Here is a 14,362-nt window from a genome sequence, read left to right on the forward strand (position 1 = left end):
TACTTACGGGTTGTTGCTGTGGAAACATTCCTGGCTGCTGATTGGGGTAGGGGCCACCAGGTGGCGCTCCTTGGCCAGGGTACTGATTACCATAGGAATCATGACTGAAACACAACATACAACATACCGGTTAACAAACTTCGGCAATTGAAATGCAGCAGAACTTAACTAAAATAAACTACACAGAAAACACAAAATAAGATAAAGCAAACGCTTGAATAGATAACATAAGCTCACACTAAGATCAAAGCCTTCTTGAGAAAAGACAGTAATGTATTTAACATGTATAAGACCCTGTATGTGACTTAGCCCAGTTTGAGGTACTGACCGTTGCTGCGGTGGGGGTCGGCTAGGGGAGTACATCCCCGAGTCGGCCCCTGAAGGCATCAGGTTGGGCTGGGGGGCCCCAGGACCCATACTGCCGTCAGGACCCATCCCTGGCTCCTGTCTCCTGTCATATCCAGGTCCGTAGGGGTACTGTTGTCTCGGACCCATCTGCATGTTGGGGCCCATGGGCCCTGGGGGGCCTCTGTTGAACTGCCCCTCCATACCACTGTTAGGCCCCGGCCCTGGAGTCATGAATTGCTCTCCAGCTGCAGAGAGTTAGGGTTAAACACTGAACAGTGTCTCAATATTGTATGGGACAAGTCTGTCTAGGCCACTTAGCAGATGCTTTGGGCCCACCACAACCCAGTCTTGGTGTTGCTAGCGCCACGCTCTTAACCAACTAAGCCACACATGATATACTATATACTCCTCGTACAGTATTCTTGTATAATTTCCTGTGACCGCCAAATAAAATATCTAAAAGCCAGTTAAACCTATCGCTCACCTTTCCTCATGCCACCAAAGGGGTCCTTGTTGGGTTCGTAGGGCCCCATGCGACCCATCATCTCCGGACCACCCATCCCAGGCTGGTAGCTGTTGGGGGTGATAGAGTTCCGTCTGGCAAATGCCGGGTCGCCCCCGTCTGCAAATGGGTCCTGCAGCCTACAGGGAGGAGGAGGGGGAGAGGGAAAGAGAAAAGGTGCGCGAGAAATAGAGATTACAAAAAAAAGAAGAAGCTAAATACCATTTTCAATTGTGTTGTTCGTTTGGTTCCCCTTGAATGGAAGAATCTATTCTGTTTTTGTTACCAACTCTTCAGTGGAAGGAAGGAAGGGTAGGGGATTGTTGTCAGGTGTAGTAGAGAGTGAGAGGATGTTTTGAGACAGAGTAGTAGAGAGTGAGAGGATGTTTTGAGACAGAGTAGTAGAGAGTGAGAGGATGTTTTGAGACAGAGTAGTAGAGAGTGAGAGGATGTTTTGAGACAGAGTAGTAAAGAGTGAGAGGATGTTTTGAGACAGAGTAGTAGAGAGTGAGAGGATGTTTTGAGACAGAGTAGTAGAGAGTGTCATGGGTACCTGACTGGCATGGGGGGCATCTGGCTGTGAGGGGTGGAGGCTGGGGTGGGGGGCTTCAGGTCTCCCCCCTCCGCCATGGAACTACTGGTGGACTGGGGGGTCTGGGGGCCCTGCAGAGATCCAGATCCAGCTGCAACACACACACACACACACACACACGTTAAGAGATACACACGGTAGAGATACGCACATTTTAGACACACGTCACAGGGCTAAATCCCACTGAATGCACACACAGCTTCAGCGTTATTATAGAAGAGACTCAGTGACAGAGAGAGATCACTTCAGCCCAGTGTTAAGAGACTAAACCGTATCTCTCCCTCTCCCATGCTGCTGCTGTTGGCTAGCTCAATCCCATCAACTCATTCCCATGCTGCACACACACAGTGCACAGAGAGGCTGGCTTTGGCCGCCCACACACACACAGCGGTGATGAATCCTTCAGCACATCTCAGCATGCCTTGCTGCCGGCATCACAAAGTCACCAGGAAACAATGATCTAAAGTCAGCCTCAGCCTCCGTCAGATTACCATGTGTGTTGCATGGAGCGCCTCTCGTCCGTTGCCCGGCTCATGACTTCTCACTATTAGCACGCCTGTCTAATGAGTCATGTGTTTCATTCATTAACTGACACACACACACACACACACACACACAGTCATTGACAGGTCACAGTTATTCAAATCTTCTCACTTCTCACACACGGCAACGCGCACATCAATCTGCTTGCACTCCCTTCCCCCGGGGCAGGGATTTCCCTCTACTACAGCTGAAGAGTGGAGGAGGAGGAGGAGGAGGAGGAGGGCGAAAGGGGGGAATCTCAGGAAGGGAGAAAAAAAAAAGACAGCAGGCGAGGGAGGGAGGGAGGGAGGGAGCAGAAAAAAGCGTGTGACTTTACACACACAACCACCTCTTTTCCCATTCATCATTTTCTGGCTCAGCACAAAGCTCCAGGGAGGGGGGAGAGGGTTGCCTGTGAAGCCGTGGGCCAGGAACCAGACACTAGGCACTGCCGTAGTAGTAGCTAGTAATGGAAGGCATCAACAGATGACGACCCCCCCCCCCCCCCTTACTACTGGGGGGCTGCCAGCAGACATACTCCACATCAGAGGGATCTCCCCTGCACCCCTCTCCCCTCTCCATCAACCCTCGTCTCTCTCCCCCAGCCTGGCACTGATTCCCCACCACAGAGGATCTCCCTGCACCCCCATAACCTCTACCAAACCCCCATCCCTCCTCCCCTCAGCCTCCTGGCACTGACTCCCTGCCCCCTGAAATGAAAGCCCATCCTTGGCTTGGCTTGGCTGGGCCAGACCAGCAGAGCAGACTGTTGAGGAGCACGTGGCTGGGTGATACCAAAAACCAGCCTCTCCAAAACGAACAGTGTTTGGGGCGAGAACACCGACAGAACACAACACCCCCCTGAGGAGATATGCAGGGGGGAGCAGATCACTGAGGACAGCCCCATTAACCTCCAGCATAAGACTATGAGGAACCACAGAACAAACACACACTGTCTGTGCCTCTCATAGACAACCACAGGACGGCCTCAGCATACCAGTATGTTTAGAATAAAATGAGATTGAACTCTTTGGCCTGAATGCCAAGCGTCACGTCTGGAGGAAACCTGGCACTATCCGGTAAAGCATAGTGGTGGCAACATCATGCTGTGGGGATGTTTTTCAGCGGCAGGGACTGGGAGACTAGTCAGGATCAAGGAAAAGATGAACGGAGCAAAGAACAGAGAGATCCTTGATGAAAACCTGCTCCAGAGAGCTCAGGACCTCAGACTGGGGCGAAGGTTCACCTTCCACACCTCCCAAAAGGACAACGACCCTAAGCACACAGCCAAGACAACGCAGGAGTGGCTTCGGGACAAGTCTCTGAATGTCCTTGAGTGGCCCAGCCAGAGCCTGGACTTGAACCTGATCGAAAATCTCTGGAGAGACCTGAAAATAGCTGTGCAGCGACGCTCCCCATCCAACCTGACAGAGCTTGAGAGAATCTGCAGAGAAGAATGGGAGAAACTCCCCAAATACAGGTGTGCCAAGCTTGTAGCGTCATACCCAAGAAGACTTGAGGCTATAATCAAATTTTTTCACTCATTCCATTTAAATCAATGTGACTAGCTATAACTCAAAACAGAGTCGGTATGGGAGGGAGGGGATGTGAAGTACTAGTTTGAGTATCTGCCACTCACATGGACTAGGGGGCTGACAGACAGACAGACACACACCTGGGCTAGGGGGCTGACAGACAGACAGACACACACCTGGGCTAGGGGGCTGACAGACAGACAGACACACACCTGGGCTAGGGGGCTGACAGACAGACAGACACACACCTGGGCTAGGGGGCTGACAGACAGACAGACACACACACACCTGGGCTAGAGGGCTGACAGACAGACAGACACACACACACCTGGGCTAGGGGGCTGACAGACAGACAGACACACACACACCTGGGCTAGGGGGCTGACAGACACACACCTGGGCTAGGGGGCTGACAGACACACACCTGGGCTAGGGGGCTGACAGACACACACCTGGGCTAGGGGGCTGACAGACAGACACACACAAATAAAGACCAAGACAAACACAGCACGGACCTGGGCTGGGGGGCTGGATCTTGGGCTGGGTGGTCTTTTTGGCGTCGGTGAAGAGGTCCGGGGGCGGGTCCTCGCCACGTTCGATCTTGCACTCGAAGGCGTACAGACACTGGATGTACTGTTTCTTCAGAGAGCTGGCAGCGCTGCTGGACGTGCCCACGTTCAGGTTGGTGGACAACTCCCTCCACTTCTTATTCTTGTTCACCTGGTGGGCGGAAGGAGCGAGGAGATCTTACAACACCATAGCTACCAAACAGAGTCCAAACTAGCTAAATATGTGATGTTCTAAACTGCTGTAGAAAAATGAAATGACGATAACAAGGTTATCAGGCAAATAATGACGTCGGTATTCTAAAACACAGAGGTACATAGACACATGCACAGACACACTATACACAAATACTGCAACAGAGGAACCACTAACCTGTGTGAGGCCTCCGATCTCTTTGACCGAGACGTAAAGTCTGAAGAGGTCCAGAGGTTTGCGTCCCACAGCGGGAAGGTTGGTCATGCCCATGGCCTTCTCCTCAGCGAACGCCAGATACCGGTCTACCCACGTCCTCCTCTCCAGCTCCGGACCCAGCTCATACAGACGAGTTATCTTCTCATTGGTCGTCGTCGAAGAATTTGACTTCTGAAAGAGGGAGACGGGAGAAGGAAGTGGTGAGGATTTGGCTTGATATTCACCATTGACTTCAACTTACTTCCACTCACTGACCCCATAGAAGTAGAATCCCAATCACAATACTAGGTCAGCCATATTGCGTGTACCCATGAGGTTACCATGGTCAGAGGGGCTTTGACTGTTCTTGGGATTCTATTTCTATGCACAAACAACCATGCAGCTCTTTCATTCTGACTGTATCATTCAGTACCACAAGTCAGAAACCACAAACCTTCTTTACCTTCTTGGTTTCAGGTTTGGGCGTGCCGTCCACCTTGTTGTTAATCTTCTGGGCTGGGTTCAGTTTGACATCGATGCCAAACTCAGGGCTAGGAGCCATGCCTGGCAGATGGATAACAAATGGGGAGGGGGGGGGGGGTTTAGTCCAAGTAGTACCACATATTAGTTAAGTAACATTTCAATCCAATTTATTGCCGATTTTATACAATATCAAATATCAAGTCAGATGATATGCCAAAAGCAATCATTTGTCCACTTGAGTTGGGTGATAAAATAATGTCCAGACGCAACCAGACTGGATATTTTCTCCAGACTCACCAGGTGTGTTGTTGGCCATGTTCCCTCCCATTGGCCCTCCTCCGTAGGGTCCTCCCTGGTTCATCATACCTTGCATGCTGTTGATGGCCCCCGGCCCTGGGCCATACGGAGACCCTGCTCCCATCATCCCCTGGGGCATATTGGGGGGGTAACCTGGAGGCCTGGAAAGGGGGGGAGCGACAACATTATAAAACCATTCACAATGGTTACGATACATGACAGTTCTAAAACAACACGGCAATATTCTAAACATGTGTACAGAAGAATATCGTTGCTGTCGGATGAAAAGCTCATAACTGTATGTTCGTCAACGGGAAAATATGGCTGGTTTTTTTCCATTTCCTGAAAAGTTTCTGTTTTGGAGATGAGAGGCTTTCATACTGTATTTCTCATCCCTCCCTTTCCTTACAGAGGCCCCCATCTTCCTAAAATGCCTCGTTGTCTCCTTCCCCTCTCTGCTCAACATCCTCCGTGAACACTTGAGTTGTGCTCAGTAGGGCACACGATAGCAAAACACGCAAAAAAAATTAAGTATTTCTCTGTTTTAAAATGTTTTACTCCATACTGAACAGGGCCCTGTCTTACCTCCTGATGTAAACGTCTGTGTCTCCAGCCTGTCTCCCTCTGGAGCTCTGTGGCTAATGTCTTTCTCTCTGTGGCTCTGTTTCTCTGCTTGGAGGCTCAGCTGACTTTCTGACTGAACAACTGTGTGACTCACTGCCTGGATCACTGTTCTCATATGCCACCTATCTTTCCTCCCTGTCCCTGTGTTCTGTGTTCCCCTGACTGGTCTACATCTTAGCTGGCTGGTTGGCTCACACCTGACCTCTCCTCTCTCACACAGCAGAGCCTGGGAGTGGGAAGAATCAAACAATGGGTTTTTCAGGGTCACACACAAACACACACACAATTTCCAACAAAGAGATGAACCATATAATATTGAATGGCACTCAATGCTGAACTGTCTCCTAAAGCAGCAACGCAGTGTCGTTGAGTACAGACCAGGCAGCTTACCGGTTGTGTATAGAGTTGGCTCCGTGGTGCATGGCAGAGGCTGCATCCGGAGGGCCCCCAGGGCCCTTCCTGTTCATGCCTGGAGGGGGGCACATCCCAGAGGTCACCTGTGGGGGCATGCCGGGGCCCATGTTGGGGCCCATCCCGGGGCAGTAGGGGCGAGCACCCATCTGACCCGGACCCATCCTGCCAGGGGGCATGCCTGCATACGGCGCCCCACCAGCCTGGCCTGGCATAGGGTTCATACCAGGGTTTATGCCCCCCGGACCACCAGGGTAGTTGGCGTTGGGCATGCCACTGTAGCCGGGCTGTCTGGGGTAACCTGGAGGGTGGGGAGAGAGACAGAGACATCCGGGGACTGTTCAGAAGGGCACACCGTAATTTGTGTTATTATTGGATAAGTCCATGTAGTTCCTCCCTGTTTCATTCAGTTACAACCCAGGACTTACTCTAACACAGCAAGAGTCCTAATCCTAAAATGGAGCCTTGATTGAATCAAAATCAAGAAAAAGGACTTAACAGCTAGGCCTAATATTTGAGTTTAAAAAGGAGGTTTTTATTCAAGCAGATAGATTGATACCTGTGGTGAAGCTTTAGGCCTGTTGTATGTAGCCTGTGGTGAACCTAGACCTAGCTTGCCTCATTGAAACCTTCTAGCCTCCGGCATATAGAAACCTGTCTGGGAGTTTCAGTGGTCCACGTCTAAATTTAACTCCACAGATATAGCCTCTCTCTCGGTCTCTGTGCTGACAGGCTAGCTGATGAAACGGTGTAGATGCTGGGCTAGAGTCTGATTCGATGAGTTATCTATCTCCATACTTCTTCAAAGACCGTGAAGAAAGCCCTCTGAGGGAGAGCGCTATTCTACATTTAAAATGCAGCTTCAAAAGGTTCTCTGTATCTAGGCTACCTCAGAAACGCTGTGATGGTTGTAGGATGACAATTGAAAAATCTTTTCAAAGATTAGAATGTTCTGATCTTTTTTAACATTCCAGAGAGCAATACAAGGCTATAAAAGAGAGGAAAAAGGAGAGTACAGTGCTCCTACTATCTCGACAATCAATGGCTTTACGATCAGGACGAGCCCTGGGTGTATGTTACAGCAATAGCACTTCAAAGCAGCAAAGGGGAGCACATGGTTACTACAGGGCTTCAGTAAGAGCTAGAACAGGAGGATCATATCCTATTGACACTTTCATTTTCCCTTCTCTTCCTCCCCACTCCTTTCACTAAGCTGTGAGAAAATTATTCAGCAGCTCTTGGAGGACATTGTTAAAGGGATACTTCAGGATTTTGGCAATGAAGACCTTTATCTACTTCCCCAGAGTTAGATTAACTTATGGATACCATGTTTATGTCTCCGCATCCAGTATGAAGGAAGTTCGAGGTAGTTTTGCGACCCAATACTTTCTAGCGTTAGTGCAATGACTGGAAGTGTATGGTATTTATTGCGCTAACGCTAGTTAGCAACTTCCTTCAAACTGCACGCCGAGACATAAAAATGGTATCCACAAGTTTATCCAACTCTGGCAAAATCCTGAAGTATCCCTTTAAAACCAAGGTGCTTCAGCATGCAGCCTTCATCAGGGGTTTTAGTCACATGGAGCGCCAAAAAACAATGCATAGCTGCCATCTGTTTGTATGAGGTCTACATAGTTGAGACTGTATCTTCTTAAAGCTGCAATATGTAACTTTTTGGGGCGACCGACCAAAATCACATAGAAATGTGTGTTATAGATCTGTCACTCATCGAAAGTAAGTCTAAGAAGCTGTAGATCTGTTCTATGTGCGCTATTTCTATGCTTCTTGTTCTTAAGTTTGTTTTTGCGTCTTTTACTTCCGGTTTTGTACACCAGCTTCAAACAGCTGAAAATACAATATTTTTGGTTATGGAAATTATATTTCACAGCGGTTTAGATGTTACAATGATTATTTACACTATACTTGCTTGTTTTGTCACAAACTGAAATTAGGCTAACTATTAGAATTTTAGCAACCAGGAAATGGGGAGCGATTTCTGCATAGTGCATCTTTAAAATGTTCTTAACCAGGTCATCATTAAGCGGGACAGAACAAACTTAATGACTTCACTGTGCACAAGCTGTGTACGGGGCCTCACCTTGTGGTCCGTACTGTCCGCCCTGAGGGCCGTAGTTCCCCATGGAGTTGTTCTGAGGGTAGGGCCCCATCCCAGGATGCATCTGGCCTCCCGACGACTGGCGAGGGGATAAGGCGGAGCCAGGTTGCTGCGGCGACCCGTATGGAGGCATCTGGGGGTTACGCATGTACACTACAAAAGAGAGAGAGGGAGATAGCGAGAAAGATGGAGGAGAGGAAAAAGTTAGCTATACTCTTTAAATTTACACACAGCAGCCATAGAAGTATAGTTTTCATTTCCTAAAAGCCTATCAAGGTCGGGTGTTGAATGTCAATCAGTCCTTATCCAAACAAACCATAAATAAGCAAGGTGATTTGTAGATCGTTCAGGCTGCAGTCGCCCGCTTCAGGGTAGTCGATCTCAAACACGACCTATATCTTTTCATACTCACCCCTGTCCTGGCCCATGGCTGACTGGTTCATGGATGAGTGGAGGATGCCGTCTGAATGGACGCTGGGCGGCCGGGGAGGCATCTGGTTACCTGCGTGATGACATCAACAGAGAGCACCACAGCGATTCAGACACGCTGGGCATCATAACAAACAGACCATGCTTCTGTATCGTACAACAAAAGCTGTGGTTTACACCTGCTTTAGGAAGCTGGACGTGTACAATGTGATAGATTACTGCTTCTCTCTGGAAACCAGTGGCTCTATTCTCTCTCCCTCTCTCTGTACCCACCTGGCACGGCAGCAGGTGAGAGGGGTCCGGAGCGGGAGGGGGTGACGCTGGCAGGGGAGCCCACAGGGGAGGGGGAGGGCCCGCGGATGCCAGGCAAGTGGGGCGAGGTGTGAGGGGAGAAGGGTGACTGGGCGGGGTTACTCTGTTCCCCCTGGCTACTGGACACCCCCGACGTGCTGACCCCTGGACTCAGAGCCCCCTCCGTACCCGTCGGCAGGTCATCTATGGAACCAGAGAGGTCCTGGAACAAGAGAGAGGAGAGAATTAGAACCACAGAATGAAATAGAACACTAGGAAGTATGAATCGAGAAACAGTATTTATTTGGAACAAATGATTTTTGTTATGCACTAGACAGCGGTGATGTTCACTTGGATATTGAGGGTTGTACAGTTCAGACATATTGGGCAGCAAAAGTCAACAGTCATCTCATCTGGCCAAAGTCTACAGAGGGGATCCACATAACCAGAGACCAGCAAAGAAGAAAACAGACCAGGGTTTCCGTTAGCCGGTAATTACCAGCTTTTTGTATGCGGTTATTTTATTTTTTAAAGCCGATAAAATTGTTGGCGGCCAAATTTACTGTGAGAAAAAACAACGTTAGGCAGGCTATCAGCACGTCAATCACCACTCCCAATGTGAGCTGGAGGAGGCAGTATGCATTTGAAAACATACTTAATTGTTTGAAACCTGAATGTTTTACTTCATATTATGAGGCATGTCTTACCTTGCTTGAAAATCCAACCATAGAGGCAATTATTTTATAAAGACTTCATAGGAGGCGCATGAGTTTCAAGTTCGGGGAAGCATACAATTTATCCTACTGTTTCTACCGATCTTCGTGCCAGTTATGATTTTCATATGCTTTTCGTGGAACACTTTCATTTCAATAATAACGCTTTTGTTTCTCAAAATCATTGTCATGTGGTTAATCATAAAAATCGTGAATAAAATGTAAAAGTTCAAATTCAACTAATGCGAAAGCACCAGCCTCTGCCATATGGACACACTGATATACCATGATCATTGGCAGCTAAATAGTCTAAATGAGTGCATGGAACTCAGAGATGGCCAATGCAGCCGGTGGCCTAGAACTTCCATTGGCAACTAAGTAAAAATACAAAGCCGACAAATAAAAACAGTAGAAAATATACAGATGAAAATTCTGGTTCTTTCAATCAAATTCATTTCTCTACTCAGCCTGTCTTTCTATATCAGTCTTGACTTGAGCTATCACTAGTGAAGTGCAACATTGTATCAAATCAATCAACTGGATCCCAGCCAGAAGCAGTCTCTAGTCAATTTGCAACATTGTATCAACTAGCTTATTCCCAGAGTTTCCAGCACCAGTGAGCTAGGGACAGACAGCTGTTTTTGCGCAAGGTATTTTATGATGTTGATATTGATTATATTTTGCTATTTCACACCGAGGCTTGGTTATTATCGAGGGGGAGATTGTTGGAAAGATTTCTCAAATAGGCCTACTGTGAGGAAATATTAGGCTATCATTCACAATGTGTGTTTAAAAAACAGACTTTGTTGACTTACTGTGTGAGGTAAATAAAGAATGACTGGAGCTCAGCTTATTAGTGGTGGACGTGGTGAGTTAAGACAACCAGAAATCCCCAAATGGGCATTTTCCTACATTTGCGTACAGCAGGCCAGATAGGCTACTTCTGGAACGCTCCGTCAACGTCAGGACAGAGAAACCTATAGGCTATCTTCGCCACACACCTCTACCCTTCTTCTTGTCTCAACATTTAAAATTATACTCAAGACACATTAACTTCACACATATTTCAGATGCTTTTCACTGACAGCCACAATTCAATAATCAGCTAGGCCTTCCTAGTTGTTGCATCTTTAGATTCACCCTCTTTCTAAATTTAACAGAGATTTTATATTTCTGTCATATACCACATGCATCTGGTGCATGTTTTCCGCAAATTGCATTTTAGCGAATGTTTGAATATTATGTTTTATTGTCTGCTTCATTACAGGAGTTGCATGGTATGTTAAGATTAATTACCATTATTTAAATATGATTTCTGTCATTCTGAGCACCATGGGTGCATATGCATATGGGTCCAGTAAATTTCTAAAATGGACAGTAAATTAAAATCTTCCCGGCGCCACATTTTCCTAACGGAAACCCTGTGGAAACCATGCAACAGACCCACCAGATCACTTTAGAGAGGCTGTGTGATCCTCTCAGCAGAACTACTGGAATCCGGTGTCCAATTCAGAAACATTAGCTGCACCATTTATCCATCTGGCTACTCAAAACACATTGTGGAGCTAATACATTTTCTCCAGTTCAGGACTCAGTCAGGCCCTAATGCCATGATGTGGTAATGATATTGGCAGGAGAGGTGAGGTGATTGTGTTTGAACAGGAAGTTGAGAGTTGTTTACACATGCTGTCTATAGTCACGTGGATCCCATGTGCTCCTCTCCTCTAACAGCTAGCTAGCTCATCTGACAGTCACATTAGAGGAGGGAGGGAGGGAGGGAGGGAGGGAGGGAGGGAGGGAGGGAGGGAGGGAGGGAGGGAGGGAGGGAGGGAGGGAGGGAAGGGAAAAAATAAGTAGAGGGAGGAGGTAGAGAAAAAAAACACTCCCTGGAAGATGGCCAAGTATTCCCACAAAAATCTCACACTCAGTGGCAGGCAGGCAGAGAGGCTGGCTGCGGCCCCGAAGTAGGCGGTTTTCAAGTTGAAACGGCGCCCAGTGCTATTTTTGGGACGTGACCTGACGAAGGCACCCCAGAGGGATCGACAGAAGGAGGACGATGATTCAGGAACCCTCGCCTCCATCCCTCTCTCTCTCTCTCTCTCTCAGCAAAGAGCTGTGAGTGCCGTGACCCAACGCAGGAACATGTCATTATGGGTGCAATCATGTGTAACCCACAGGAGAGTTGAGGAGTGTGTGCCTGCGTATGTAATTCCACTCCATAGCACTGGCCTTGCCTTGGACATTACGAGAGTTTGTATGCGTGTATGCGCGCGTGTGTGTGTGTGTGTCCCTTTCTGTGAGCAACCCAGGGGGGTGCAAGTCGATAAAATAAAAATGCTCAGATTGGGGGCTAGATCAAAAAGCGAGGAGGCATTCCTGGTTAAAGAGCCATGTCGGGATCTGAACAGTGTCAGCTGACCTCCCCCACTCTGGACACAGAACACACATCACAAGACCAGTCATCTGACAGCAGGGCTAACGGGAGGCAGGCAGGGAGGCAGGCAGGCAGGGAGAGAGAGAGGAAGCTCAGGTAAAGCAGTCATTGTAACATTCTGCCCAGGGCCCAGCCCCAGTCCTGCCTGCCTACCTCCCTGCCTGAGGGCCCCACTCAGTCTCACAGAGAGAGAGCAAGAGAAATTCCATCCCCATCCCACCAAGGCCACAGGGCCCTGAGGCAGGGGTTAGGGGTCAGAGGTTAACCCTCTAAGGCTGTGCTCTGTAATCTTACCTCATTGAGAGGTCACATACATAGACAGGAGTCAGGACTATAGAGACATTTAGCAAGACCAGGAAGCAGGGGTCACGTTAAAGTTCAGAAATCTGAATTTTTCAAAAACATAGACCATCCAAAAATCTGAGTTTTAAACCATTTCACCTGTGTTTTATATTGAATGTCAACTGTGTTTGCTTCAATAGAGTGATTAGAGGTGTGCAACTATAGTTCTCCTTCACAGAAAATACATTAGTGCAACATATTCTGCACAAAATAGCTTCCTTTTCATCAATTGGCAACTATTTGGCTAGCAGCAACACAAGTAAATTAGCTTACAATGAAAAAGCAAGGTATTTTTCGTCAAAACGATGCATGGCGCTTGCAACGCCAGGGTTGTGGGTTCGATTCCCACGGGGGGCCAGTTTGAGAAAAAAAAAATGTATGCACTCACTAACTGTAAAAGTCGCTCTGGATAAGAGCGTCTGCTAAATGACTAAAATGTAAATGTAAAATGTAAGTTAATCACGAAAGGTACCGGAGAAAATTAGCTACACAGAGCGTTTTATCATTTTCTTTGAGTGAAAAACGCAGAATTCTGTGTTAACGTGACCCCTGGGAAGGGAGACACTGAATGTGACAAGAGGTATGGTCCTGCTAGTGTGGAGCTTAGAGAGAGAACAACTGAATAAGCAGATCTTACGTGCGCGCACACACACACACACACCTCTTTAAAATTCCCCAAACCACTCCCCCAACCAAAGCTGCCAGCTGTGATCCCTGGATACAGCCAGCGCTGTGTACACACACACACACCGAGCCTCCGCCTAGCTACTCCCACTCTGCAGCCAGTCATTGATTTTTTCCAACTCGATATTAGCAGCAGCAGCAGAGAGAGAGAACCCTGAGAGAGAGCCCTGCTCTGCTCTGTCTTGTTCAGCTTTGCTGACTAGACACAGAAAGAGAAAACTGGGCTGGCAGCACTCTACCTACTGCTGCCATTCACCAGACGTGTCACTCATCACAGTGAAAGATAGAGAAATGGAGAGAGGGAGGGATGAATGAGGGAGAGTAGAGAGGAGATGGTAGAGTAAAGAGGGGCTGGGGGCAAAGACTATTTACCCCCCCCCCCAAAAAAAAATACAAAACAGACCCCTATGCGAGCCCTGACAACATCCCAAATGTTGTTATGTTATGTAGTAAGGCTAAGCTAGTGCAACATGGCAGAGAGAGAGTGGAAGCAAGTGCTGCAGCTCCTCTATAGCACCATCTCCCTCTATGCTCGGCGGCAGCCATTTTGTGTTTCCAGCTAACATGGGAACTTGCATGCCGGATTCCATCTTTTACAGCGAGAAACGGACAGACTAAAATAGAAAAACGTGTCAATTTTTTCTAAAGACAGAAATGTTAACAAAAAACAAACTTAAAATCCCTAAGGTCCAGTCTTAGGAGACTAATTACACCCAGTTTTCATAGTCTTATAGTAAGTAGCCATGTTGTGTCTAAAGCAGCCACTAGAATAGCCATACTGCTCCACAGTCTCCTGCTTCCATCCCAGTTCAATTCACTCTACAGTCTAATGTATTCCATTTACAGATTCCTTCAGTGAATCAATCTGGCTAAACTCCAGCCCATTAGTCTACTCTACAGTCTTTTTCTACAATGACTGTATCTGAAATCACACCTTATTCCCTATTTAGAGCACTACTTTTGATCAGAGCTCTATGTGCCCAGGTCAGAAGTAGTGCACTAAATAGGGAATAGGATGCCATTTCAGGCACAGCCCATGAGAAGCAGAAAGTAGGGGAAAGTGGAGGTGCTATGATATCACC

The 14,362-nt window shown here is 47.8% G+C and overlaps 1 protein-coding gene across 2 annotated transcripts in view; it reads right to left on the bottom strand.

The window, feature by feature from the left end:
* Window positions 1-14,362, bottom strand: part of LOC311123057 (AT-rich interactive domain-containing protein 1A-like) — a 51,235-nt gene that overhangs the window by 6,106 nt on the left and 30,767 nt on the right. The window contains exons 5-16 of one of the 2 annotated variants that reach the window (XM_084158135.1): window positions 9,090-9,330; window positions 8,800-8,889; window positions 8,370-8,540; window positions 6,251-6,572; window positions 5,237-5,397; window positions 4,920-5,020; window positions 4,439-4,648; window positions 4,015-4,219; window positions 1,404-1,533; window positions 833-990; window positions 329-593; window positions 8-104 (exon numbers count right to left, since the gene is read on the bottom strand). In XM_084158135.1, the coding sequence (XP_084014261.1) occupies window positions 8-104; window positions 329-593; window positions 833-990; window positions 1,404-1,533; window positions 4,015-4,219; window positions 4,439-4,648; window positions 4,920-5,020; window positions 5,237-5,397; window positions 6,251-6,572; window positions 8,370-8,540; window positions 8,800-8,889; window positions 9,090-9,330 (2,151 nt within the window). Of the gene's footprint in view, window positions 1-7; window positions 105-328; window positions 594-832; window positions 991-1,403; window positions 1,534-4,014; window positions 4,220-4,438; window positions 4,649-4,910; window positions 5,021-5,236; window positions 5,398-6,250; window positions 6,573-8,369; window positions 8,541-8,799; window positions 8,890-9,089; window positions 9,331-14,362 lie in introns of both variants that reach the window. The other variant, XM_084158134.1, reaches the window with a different exon arrangement.

This window comes from Coregonus lavaretus, assembly GCF_964263955.1.
Source record: "Coregonus lavaretus genome assembly, chromosome: 3".
NCBI lineage: Eukaryota > Metazoa > Chordata > Actinopteri > Salmoniformes > Salmonidae > Coregonus > Coregonus lavaretus.